Source organism: Otolemur garnettii, unplaced genomic scaffold (genome assembly GCF_000181295.1).
Source record: "Otolemur garnettii isolate 467f Iridium unplaced genomic scaffold, OtoGar3 scaffold00023, whole genome shotgun sequence".
NCBI classification, from domain to species: domain Eukaryota; kingdom Metazoa; phylum Chordata; class Mammalia; order Primates; family Galagidae; genus Otolemur; species Otolemur garnettii.
The window spans coordinates 4,089,351-4,101,677 of record NW_003852418.1 but is presented as its reverse complement, the minus strand read 5'-3'; the positions used below and the strand labels follow the sequence as shown (position 1 = coordinate 4,101,677).

The 12,327-nt window shown below is 47.4% G+C and overlaps 1 protein-coding gene across 4 annotated transcripts in view; it reads left to right on the top strand.

Moving 5' to 3' along the window:
• Positions 1–12,327, top strand: part of CHD6 (chromodomain helicase DNA binding protein 6) — a 148,325-nt gene that overhangs the window by 90,116 nt on the left and 45,882 nt on the right. For all 4 annotated transcript variants that reach the window (XM_012803928.2, XM_023511919.1, XM_023511920.1 and 1 more), the window contains 8 exons: positions 306–470; positions 1,733–1,912; positions 3,433–3,543; positions 5,128–5,330; positions 6,032–6,231; positions 6,931–7,090; positions 9,201–9,290; positions 11,807–11,910. In XM_012803928.2, coding sequence (XP_012659382.1) covers positions 306–470; positions 1,733–1,912; positions 3,433–3,543; positions 5,128–5,330; positions 6,032–6,231; positions 6,931–7,090; positions 9,201–9,290; positions 11,807–11,910 — 1,213 coding nt within the window. The remainder of the gene's footprint in view (positions 1–305; positions 471–1,732; positions 1,913–3,432; positions 3,544–5,127; positions 5,331–6,031; positions 6,232–6,930; positions 7,091–9,200; positions 9,291–11,806; positions 11,911–12,327) is intronic.

Below are 12,327 nucleotides of genomic sequence, written 5' to 3'. Positions count from 1 at the left end.
TGCTGGCAGCTTGAGGGCAGCACAGGGTCCTGACAGTCCCCTTGTTCAGACCACAGCTGGAGAAGCAGGGCACCACACCGATGTTGCTGCCTTATCCCTGGTGGACAGTAGTCAGTAAACAGTGGGAGAAGAAATGAGGGACCCCAAAGGTGACGGCTGACACTTGACAGGATTCCGTTCTGGAGGCAGTCCCATGGCTCATAGGAGAACTGGCCCCTCACACCCCATGGTATTTAAGCACTTCCCTATTCCCAGGACTGCCGCTATGCATGGTGACATGGTGTGTGTGACCCTCCTCTTCCCAGGCTCAGGCCCGATGTCACCGCATAGGCCAGAGCAAAGCTGTGAAGGTGTATCGCCTCATCACTCGGAATTCCTACGAGCGGGAGATGTTTGACAAGGCCAGCCTGAAACTGGGGCTGGACAAGGCTGTGCTTCAGGACATCAACCGGAAGGGCGGCACCAATGGGGTGAGTCAGACAGGCCTGCTCAGGAGCCTCTCGGAGTGCTTGTCACACAGTTCAGGCCTCTCTCTCCCACAGCTGGCTCAGGGTTCATTTTCACTATATCGAGTTGGCCCTCACATTGTTATTGGGGAATTCCCTACAGTAAGGGATGATTCAGAGTCAGGTCTCGGCATTTTCTAGACGGATAACGGAAATCTGTATGAGCAATTACGTGTCAGGATTGCCCAACGCGGTATCACATTTCAGTAAACAAAGTTTTTAACTATGCCCATTAGAAGCCAATGGATCTTAACACTCTTAACCATGTAAATATGTACTTGTTACCAGTCCTTACCTCATACTCCAGACTCTGAGCCTTGAGGGTATAAAGGGACCAGTGTTATCTGTGTCCCCCCGGCTCAGCATGTTAAAGATGGTCAGTGATTAAATGAATGAAGAAATTAATAGCTTGAAATATGACAGTTAAAATCTTATATAAAAATTGCAGCCAAGATTCTCAAATTTCTCTAAGTGTAGTCAAACAAAATAGAGTGTTTCCTTAATCTCTGGGCTCAGGGCGTCAGTGACTGGGAACCAGAACCTTCTAAACAAGTCATCTTTAGGGCCGATGTTCTATATCCTCTTAGCTATGCTTGTGTTGCTAGTATAATCCTTCAAGTTACCCATGCTGGCAGTCATGGAATTCCCTCTTGTGACTGATGTAAAGAGAACCAGATTCTTAATTAGAACCAAGAAAGGCTATTTTGAACACCATTTCCTGTTTTCATCAAGCATCGAGAAGATCACACTTGGCACGGGATCCTTTTTTATTTTTTTAGTTAAGAAATGACATCATTTCCAATAGTAATGTACATATTTATTTAATAATGAATAAATCACTGTTCTTCAGCTCATTTAGTACATCTGGAGATTTTTTAAAGATACAGGCTCAAACTAAAATATAAAGAAAGATGTCAAAAATACCTCTTTAATGGTATGTGGTTTTAATGGCGTCTGACGCTTGATAGTAGCTGACGTCCTGCTGCGTGCTAGGCCTTGGATCACGTGCTGGTGTGTCCCAGAGCGCCCTGTGGAGGACTGTCTGCCTGCCCCCTCTGGGGGAGAGGGGCTTTCTCTGGGTTTTCATTTTCTGAACTTTGTGCCCAGGTCCCTTTTGTTCTAACGTGTACAGTTAGTGAAGGGAGTTTGCATAATCATAAAGACTGGATTTGAGGCTAATTTTTTTCCTGTACACTTAGTGAATAGCCTTTGGTTGACCTTTCCAGGTACAGCAGCTCTCAAAAATGGAGGTAGAGGACTTGCTCCGGAAAGGGGCTTATGGAGCCTTAATGGATGAAGAAGACGAAGGCTCCAAGTTCTGTGAAGAGGACATAGACCAGATTCTGCAGAGGAGAACCCACACCATCACCATCCAGTCTGAGGGCAAAGGGTCCACTTTCGCCAAGGTGTGGGCGCTTCTCTCCAGAGGCGTCGAGGGTGGGAGGGAAAGGGAATTGTCGATTCTCTGACCCGCATTAGCAGGCTTTTGTTTCTCCACATGCAAACCCTGGAAAATGGCCTGGCTGCACAGCTAGTCTGTGGACCTCTCTGGAGATGCAGGTCCTTGGGGAAAGAATGAATAGTGAGGGACCATAGGAAGAAAATGCCTCTCTCAACCGCTGAGAGCTGATGGTTAGCAGGCAGGACAGATGAGATAGTTTATAGTTCGTTTTGAAACCTTTGAGTGGCTCCCCTCCCTTTTAGAACAGTGTCATCCCTGTCAGGGTGGAAACCTCCAGCGAACACACTATTCCTCACCCTCAAGTAAGTACTTGGTCCGTTTCATAAAAATGAGATTTTTCTTAAGATTCTCAGCTTCAAGCTGGGTGCAGTGTCTCACACGTATAATCCTGACACTCTGGAAGGCCGAGGTGGGTGGACTGCTTGAGCTCAGGAGTTGGAGACTGGCCTGAGCAATATACCCTGAGCTGTACTCACTGATTGAATAGTCCTAGGGTTTCCTAAGTAAGGGACCAGCAAGAGCAAGACCTCATCTCTAAAAATAGAGAAGTAGAAGATTCTCGGCTTCTAGTCTAGGGGCCTGTTTCCTCTGCTGCTCAGATCACTGGATTTGGAACTTACAGACCACTCTCAGGCTTCTCTGATTTCTGTATGAGGTCTGTGACCTGTTTGGTGACTCTGGTGGGACTTTCTCAGTAGGACATTCCGTGTGCTGCTGGAAGAGGAGAGATGGTTGATCCATCACCTGTCTTATCTTTACACTTCATATTGCCCAGCCGGGTACCTTTTCTGCAGCAGACGTTTGGTGACTCTTAAACTGAAAGAAAGATTAAATCTAGGAAAATTGGGTTTTTCTTTTTTTCTTTCTTTTTTTTTTTTTTTAATAGTGTTAGTGTTACTATAGCTTCCTGTAACCTCAAACTCCTGGGCTCAAATGCTGCCCTGTCTCACCCTCCCAAGTGGCTGGAACTAAAGACGTGTGGCTAATCTTTAAATTTTTTGTAGCACCACAGGGTCTCACTTATGGTGCTCAGGCTATTTTCAAACTCCTGGCCTTGAGCAGTCCTCCTGCCTCCTGCCTTGTCCTCCTAGTCACAGGTCCTCCTAGGTCCTCCTAGGATTACAGGTGTGACCCACCACACCAAGCCTAGAAAGTTGTAAGAATTAACCCTTCTCTTGACACCAACTAGCACATTGCCATGGTCTTCTAAGACTTGCCTTCCTACTTCCAAGTTTAAGTTCCCAAAAAATGATTCCATGGGTTGAAATTGTAATTTTCTCACCCAATCTTTAACAGAAGAAAAGCTTTGAGATTTTCACATACATCGTAGAAGGTCTTTTAAGGGAGTTGGTTTTGAATGTAGGTAGACCATATACTTAAGTTTCTAGCACATCTGAAATACACAGTGTTTATTAATTTGCACTGTGCTTACGTGCAGTTTATTGACTCTTGTTTTCTTCGCAGGCTAGCTTTGTGGCTTCAGGAAACAGAACAGATATTTCCTTAGACGATCCTAACTTTTGGCAGAAATGGGCTAAAATAGCTGAACTAGACACTGAAGCAAAGAATGAAAAGGTACAGCTTACTACTCCACTGAACATTCCACTGGTGTCGTATATGACCATGAATTCCTACACAGCTCAAGTCGTTATTAGCTCCTGAGTCTTGGTTCTTAGGTGAAGTGATATTTGTAACTACTTAACAGCACCCCTGGCATGTAGACAACACTTGATAAATGTTAACTGTTGGAATTTTAAAATGACCTATGGAACATTCAGTCGTCTGGATACCCAGGAAGTGAGACAAAGGTGATGAGAACTGCAGCTAACCAAACAAGCCAGGTTCAGCCAGCGTCCCATCCAGGCATATGATTATTTTACCTCTGTTTCAACACTTCCTGTGAAAGAAAGTGTACCTCTGATCAATAATAGAAAGGGGTAAAAACCATGGCAAAGAAAAGTTGGTTAGCTTTACCACCATTCTTTCAGTATCTCAAGTTCTCCTATTTCTGTATGTGAGAAAAAGAAGCTATTTTGGAATGAAACTAGAGTATGCATTTGGGCAAAGCACTTGACCTCACTGAGACAAGTATTAAAAGGAGGTGGCGAAACACACCCCCCAAGGTTGCAGGATAGCATTTATGAATACCACTGGCACCAGTGCCAGTTCACAGTGATGCACCCTTAAATGTCATTTCCCTTGCTCTATCTCTGACCCATCAGGGTGACCCTTTCTACCCGTCTTCTCAGGTGAGTGCTGAGCTCTGGGGGACCTACAAACCCAGCAGACAGCCCCTGTTTGTAGCTGACTTATTTAGTAGTCAGCACATTCTTCTGTGGTACCACCAGACTTTGGTTAATCCATCCTCTTTTCTCTGGATAGAAGTGCTGTTTTTCTTCCTTTGAGAAGATTCTGCCATCTTCTTTAGTAAGCTGGTCTAAGTGTTTCTCTAGTGTCATGATCAAGAAGTTACTATGTGTACAGGACAGTGGGGGTGAAAAGGGGAAGTAGGCAGTTAGAGCCTTCCAAGGTCGGAAGCACTGTGTTCAAAGCAGGGACAACACTGGAAATTTGGTAACCCTGGTCCACAAAGGAGGGTTAAGAGTTTAGCCTGGCTTTGAGAAGAAGAGAAGGGGTGAGGAACAGGAAACAAAGGAGACTGGGGAACATGCGATGGGTGTGGCCAGGATGCAGGACGAACCGGGTTACAAAGCTGGGGTTTGTATTTTTGGCAAAAGACAAAAAGGTTAGTAGATCAGTACCAGCAGAAGGCAGATAATAGAAGCAGCCAGAATATGCATTTATCTTAAGAAAGTTGCTGAGCAGTGGAATTCTGTGGCTTGTCCTGTCCCCAGAGTGCAAACTGCTCCCTGCATGCTGGGTTAGAACAGTTGGGGCTCACTACTCCAGTCCTTGGCAAGGGCAGACTGCCCCTCTGGGCACTGGGGGCCAGGGAACACACCAACTTGAGCAGGTCCTGGAGAATCTCCTCTGCTTGTCCTGTGCTCACGGGGACAGCAGGTGTGCTGGGAAGGGAAGACTAGACCAGGTGTGGCTCTTTCCCAAATGCGTCCTAAGGAACAGCAGCAGGGTGTGTTTGTGTTCTTGACGGGAAGAGAGAGAAGAGGGCCTTCTCCCAACCGTCCTCTCCATTTCCAGGAAAGCTTAGTGATCGACCGACCTCGCGTGAGAAAGCAGACCAAACACTACAACTCATTTGAGGAAGATGAGCTCATGGAGTTTTCAGAGTTAGACAGTGACTCAGATGAAAGGCCCACAAGGTCTAGGCGCCTGAGTGACAAAGCCAGGCGTTACCTCCGAGCCGAGTGCTTCCGGGTGGAGAAGAATCTGCTCATCTTTGGGTGGGTATTGGCTCTGCTTGTTTGTTGTTGCCCCCTACTGCCCCTGTTTTTCAGACCCTGAGATTTGCCTAGGGCATCTCTCTAGCCAGCTCTGGAATTATGGCACTGATGGGGGTCTGTCTTTTCTGCCTGGAATCCACCTAAGTCATAGTATGCTCTGCAGCCAGTGTAGACACGCCATGATTTTCTCACACGCTTGTCCCAACAAACCTCTGGTGCTCATTTGCTGCCTGGCACTGATTTCCTCCTTTTTCTCCCCCAAGAATTCATCAGGAGTCAGTGTAACAGATGTTATGGTCCCGGCGTGATTCTTGGGAGACTCTGGCTCTGGTAGAAATCGAAGGTTCCGCTTCTTTGAACTCACCATCGCTCTTAAATACTGCAGCTGGATTCTTTTTTAATTCAGAATTAATTCCCTGTTCTCAATATTTTGGTCCCTCCCTTCTTGACATTCTAGTAGCTCTACGAAGCTCTCAGCGTCCAATGCTCAGGTCACCATAGTGACATTTGGTATACTGTAGTCATGCAATCCTCAAAGACCTTTCAGGACAAAGCCCTTTGGGGTGATTAATAGACCCACAGACCAGGCCGAGAATGAGAAGCACTCTAGACTCTCGTTGCTGGCTCTCGGGGTGGGGGTGGGGGGTTGTGCATGCCGGGCCCTTCCTCTCTCCAACACCCTTCTGTATCACCACTGTCAGCTGGGGCCGGTGGAAGGACATCCTGACTCATGGCCGATTCAAGTGGCATCTGAACGAGAAGGACATGGAGGTGATCTGCCGTGCCCTGCTGGTCTACTGTGTCAAGCATTATAAGGGAGATGAGAAGATCAAGAGTTTCATCTGGGAATTGATTACACCCACCAAAGATGGGCAGGCCCAGACCCTCCAGAACCACTCAGGTGAGAGGTGGCAGGGCTGCACCCGAGACACGAGCTCCTGCACTCACTCTCACTCTCTCTTCATGCCGGGGCCATGCTTTGAGGGACTTTCTTCCTCAGATCTATTTCCGAATGTTACCTGCAGGAAGGAGGGTGATGCCTTCAGTTCTCTCTCAGAATCGTCCAGTGTTGCCCCTGATGTTTTGTTTAAGTGTAGTTGGGCCTTCCTGAAGAGTCCCAAGCCAGTCCTGCCCACTGACTGAGTCTCAGGGCTGCTCCCCCAGACTGGGGACTCACACCTGGGCTCTGAGACTTGCCTTTCGCACTTCACTGTTGAGTTCCTGAGCCACCTCTGTCTGTACCTCTCTTTCCCTACGCTTGGCCAAAGTTCTCCTTCTAGTTTCAGGTCAAGTGTTCCTTTTCCCCCTTTAGGTTATAAGTTCCCAAAGGGCACAGGTTGGGTTACACCTTTCTAAATCCGGACAGTGTTACTCTGAGCCGTCCTCACTGACTGAATAGTCCTGGGGTTTCCTAAGTAAGGGACCAGGCACATGGCCTCACCACCATCATCACCTGTGTGCTGAGGAGTGGGGTCTCGTGCAGGGCCCACCCAGTGTGGCTGGCCTGCCTGCCTCTTGCAGCTCCAGCCCCGCTCTGTTCTCACACCCATGCCTGAGGTCCCTTGCCTCACCCACTTGGCCTACACTGTTTCTGTTTCAGGGCTGTCTGCCCCGGTCCCCAGAGGGAGGAAGGGGAAGAAGACAAAGAACCAGCTGCTCCTCCCAGAGCTGAAGAATGCAGACTGGCTGGCCACCTGCAACCCGGAGGTGGTCCTGCACGATGACGGCTACAAGAAACACCTAAAACAGCACTGCAACAAGTGAGTGCCCCCCTCCCATCCCTGGTGGCAGCCCTGCTCCTGGGAACTACTTCATGCTCCGGTGCTACGTAACCATGCAAGGTCTGGAAGACAGGATGTGTGATTTGGTCTGAACCAGATCTGAAGCCATTCACGCTAAAGCTCCTCTGACTCCTGCAGTGGTGTCTCCTCTCCCCCAAAGCCTTGCCCCTCTCCAGTGCAATGTGCCCCTGAGGATCTTTCTAATTTGACTCTCAAGCCGGGCAGGACACCCTCTACCCTGAGGTCACAGTAGCAAGGGCAGAACACTGTCCCTCCCAGTGGCCGCTGCTCTCAGCCCCCACGCCGACTTGTTTCCTCTTCCAATTTGTGTTGTCATCCATGGCCTCCAGTTATCTCTCAGGATGCATTTGAGAGAGTGTTCTTTCTACCCATGGGCTAACGGCAGGGGTGGGGGTGGGTGAAGGCAGCAAAAAGTGGTGATTTAAAATGAGACTGTTCTTATGTAGTTGAGACTTGGGAAGTTAGGGCACTCAGCCACAAAATAATGATAAGTTTGCACACAGATACCTGCATCATTCAACAATGTGTTTGGTCCTTGGAAACCATCTAATCCAGTTCAGCTCCGAATATCTCTCCACCATTCCTGTAGGACCGTTTGAACACTCTGGTTATCAAAAGTTTATTACCATGAGAGGTTTTGCTTGATTTTTCCTGCCTCCCTGTAACCTCAGCTTAATGATGCTATGGCTGTTGGGTTGTGATTTTTTGTTGTTGTTCTTTTACAGATAAAGTCCAATCCTTCCCTTGATCACTTCAAATATTTGAAGATAGGTCTCATGCCCTGTACTGTAATAAAACTACTGTTCACGAAAGTGCAGGCTCTTTGGAGATGGTAGTAAGCACTCAAAGTGTGCATTGTTATTAGCAGGATATTAGCAGAGGCATGAAATTGTCACTAAAAGAATCTTTAAAAGGGTAAAAAGCACTACTTCAAATCCAAGTTAAAAGAAGTCAGGTTGGTGGTTATACATTGGGGTGGGATAGTGACTGGGAGTACCCAGGAGGGGAAGGGTTCTGCCTCCCATTCTAGCTGCTGGGACCCACATGTGTCCCATTTGTGGGACTTCATCACGCCAAGTGTTTATGCAGTGTACACCTTCTGGAAGTATACTTAGGATCAATAAAAAGACTTTTAAAAGAAAGAAAGAAAAGAAAGCCACCCTCCAAAATATTAATGGATTATTTCATTTGGCCAAACCAGGGGTGCTAGAGACTTAAGCCAGCTAGCTGTACTTCCCCTGGAGTTCAGATGCCAACTGGGAGGAGGCAGCTCTCTGTAAGGAATTGTCCATCTGTCCTCTGAATTGATTTGCTTCCCGTTTGGAGGATAAGTGAAGACTTAAATTGTATTCCGTCATGGTATAGATATTGGCAAATACCAGCATGTGTGCTTCTCTTTAAAGAAAGGGCAACAGCTTCCCCTGTCTTCTATCTTCAGGAAAGCCCTCCTCTGATTGAGCTAGAGCTCAGTAGGCAGGACTGTGATATTCTGTTCCAGTTTCTCCTAAGCAGGCTGTCAGCTACTACCAGCCAGACTTAAGGATCAGCAATGGCTGTTAATTCTTAGAGAATTCTTAGTTCTCTAGGCTTAAGAAAAAAAATCTCAAAATTATTTGAGTTGATTGACAGTTGAGGTAAGAAGTAATATATAAGGCTTGGTGCCTATAGCTCAGCAGCTAGGGTGCCAGCCACATGCATCAGAGTGGCGGGTTCAAACCCAGGCCAGGCCTGCCAAACAACAATGAAAACTATAACAGCAAAAAAACAGCCGGTGCTGTGGCAGGCACCTGTAGTCCCAGCTACTTGGGAGGCTGAGGCAAGGGAATTGCTTAAGCCCAAGAGTTTGAGGTTGCTATGAACTGTTGACTCCATGGCACTCTACTGAGGGTGCCTACTGAGGGTGCCATAGTGAGACTCTGTCTCAAAAAAAAAAAAGAAAAAGTGATATACCAGAAGACATAAGGGTTCTTTCCAATCTTGAAACCTCTGGTGCTTTCCTGTATATCACTTCATACAACTAACCTCGTGGGTTCTAATTTGTTCTTGTTGACATGTTCGCCTCTCATAGGGTACTTCTGCGAGTCCGGATGCTGTACTACCTGAAGGCTGAAATACTGGGGGAAGCAGCTGATAAAGCGTTTGAAGGAACTCATGCCAGGTAAACAGATCCTCACCTCTCACTGTCAAAGGAATTAACATAAAGTGCAGTTCAAGGAGCTGGTGAAACTGTCCTGTGCATGAAGAGGCCGGTGTTCCCACCCTGCCCAGGAACAGTTACCCAGATGGTCAAGCAGGCACGTAGAGGAAGGACAATTAAGCCAAGTTTTCTACAAATAAAATAAAGGAAAAAATGTTTCTTCGAAACACAGCTTTTGGTGAGTTTTTTAGTTCATTTTTTCTCCCTCAGTAGTGTTATAAAAGTGCTTTATATATATATATTTTTTTTTTTCTTTTTTTTTGAGAGATGGGATCTCACTCACTGTCCAGGTTGGATTCAAATTCCAAGGCTCAAGCAATCCTCCTGCTTCAGCCTCCCAACTAGCTGGGACTATACAGGTGCATGACACCACTCCTGGCTCTAAAATTGTTTTTGAGACAGTCGTTTCTCTACCTTAACTAATGATCGTAGAACAGTCTCAGCTGTGTTTGATAGGCTTACTCTGACACGTACACACTGGAAGCTTGGCCTTTGTACCCTTACCCATTTGAATATTTCTCCTTTACTTGCTAATCACGTTAATAATACCTTGTGGCCTATTTGATTTGTTGCACATAAGTTTTGTATATTAGTAACTTAAAGCTATAAAATTCCTGTGGGAGTTTCTCAAGGTTTCAGGGAATGAGGCAGCCTCCTTTGCCTTCCCCAGATCTGCAGTTTGCTAGCCAGGTGCAAGCCTGTCATTCCAGACAACACCTAGAGGTGTAGATCAGGCGTCCTCAGACTACGGCCTGCGGGCCACATGCATCCTGCCTGCCACATGCAGCCTGCCTAGGACATTTATCCGGCCCACTGGGTGTTTTTGCCGCTGCTGCCTGTCCTGCTTAGCAGCCAGCTCATCCTGGGCCTGCAGTCCAGCCCTCTAATGGTCTGAGGGACAGTGAACTGGCCCCCTGTTTAAAAAATTTGTGGACCCCTGGTGTAGATATTTGGACTTTGCTTTGACATTACCTGGAGCTGGGGTTTCTTCTTTCTCTTTCTCCAGTGGGCAGTGCTAATGGCTCTAATGGTCGTAGGAGCACTAAAAGAAGGGAAGAGGGTCATAGACAACCCTACCCGTGGGCTGCTTGAACTCAAGACCGCACCTCCCAGTGACTTTTAACATTTGATAGCCTTCTGGAGCCACTGTCATGATTTCCAGCAGGGATAGGGAGGATGTGTATTTCAGTAGAAAGATTCAGTTTGAGTTGTACAGATGCAGCGGAATTCACCCTGATTGTTTCTATCTGGTGTTACCTGGCAGAAGTAATCTAACCTGACTCGCCCTCTGTCCTGGGCTTCCTCAGACATACAGGAAGTGACAGGTGGCATCTAGGTAGGTCACGGCGAGGCTGAATCCGTTGCCTTCCCTCTTCCTTCTTTCCTCCGCTTTCCTCCATCCTGCACTGATCCTGCTCCTGTGGAGAAGCTGTGGCTTCTTACAGAGAAGTTGCCATGAGAGTGAACAACAGTTCATTCCATAAATGCCATTCAGTCATGGTGCCATGCAGGACGAGCAGTGGGTCCCTGGCAAGGTGGGGACCAGGGAACACTGTCCCTACAGAGGGATGTGGTTGTGGCAATGGGCCGTCAATCCTGTGTCACAGTAAGAGCCTTATGGAAGAAGAAACTTCAAGTGCTCCAGAGAAACTATCCCAGGCAGCTGGGTGGAGGGAGAGAACCATCCAGGTCGATTCTCCCCCAAGCCCTAAAGTTCAAAGAACAAGATTCTGTGCTCATTTGAATGAAGACAGTGAGCTGAGGGTCCACCTGTGCTCTCAAAACATGGACAGAAACTCCGGGGACTGATGGAACAGGCCTGCTAATCTCTGCGTATCTGCGCCAGAGCAAGCTGTGTTCATCCTTTTGGCTCGGAGCACTGCCATTTGTGATCAGTGTTGACCCAGCAGACCACTGTCAGGAGTTTATGCCTATTATAGAATTTATCCACTGAAAGGCCTTTATTTTCCCAACTGTGCCAGTGCAGACTGTCTTGTTCTCAAATAATGCTTGAGATTTGAGGCAACATGTTGAGCCAAGATGATTTGGGTGCTATTTCGGGCATTCAGTCATCTATGAATTCAAACTTTGGGGGAAGTTCTGCCTTCACATGACCCAGGTATTGGTGGCTTTTGCTGTGGTTCTCAATTGAAGTTGCACATCAGAACTACCTGATACATACAGATCCCAACACCCTCCACTAGACCATGTGGGAATAGGTCCTCCAGGACTATCAGTCAGTCTGAGGGGAGCCTGGATTCAAGTTCATGGGCTTAAGTCACTCCTGAAGTGATTCTCGTGCAAAGCCCTGGTTGAGAAACATTGGCCCACAGCCTTCTGAATTCTTCTGTTTGTTGTTACTTCAGCATCTCAGCATGCAGCAAGAATGTGGCTTAATACCAGGCGGGGCCAATAGCTCTTGTGTTGTCTTATGTGTGGGTTGAAGGAACTCTGAGCCTCCGCCCTTCCTTCCATAGGGAGCTGGATGTACCTCTGCCTGACATCGACTACATGGAAATCCCAGTGGACTGGTGGGATGCTGAGGCCGATAAGTCCCTTCTCATCGGCGTGTTCAAGCATGGTGTGTATTTCAGTGAATGTTTTCCCTTCTGGAGCAGTTCCCCCCTCCCCACACAAGGCTGACCCCTGGGGGCAGTCTTTGACTAAGCCTGCCAAAACTCCATAGTCCTGCTACACATCCTTCTTAGAAGGTAGATTCCTCTGGGAATTTCAGCCAGATGAATATGTGGCTTATGGTAATACTATGAATCTTATTGGGGAGCTTCAAAGGGGCAACGATAGCCACAAAGCACTTGTTTGGTGCGTACTTCCTCACCTCCCCTGTCCCCCTTGTCGGGACTAGGACTGCTTCTCTCATTAATCTTGGAGTCCTAGCATCTGCCATAGAGCCTGGCACCTGATAGGTACCCAGTGTTTCTTCATAAAGGGATGAATAAGTGGTGGGAAATGCTAGGTTGTAGCATTTCATACGTATCCA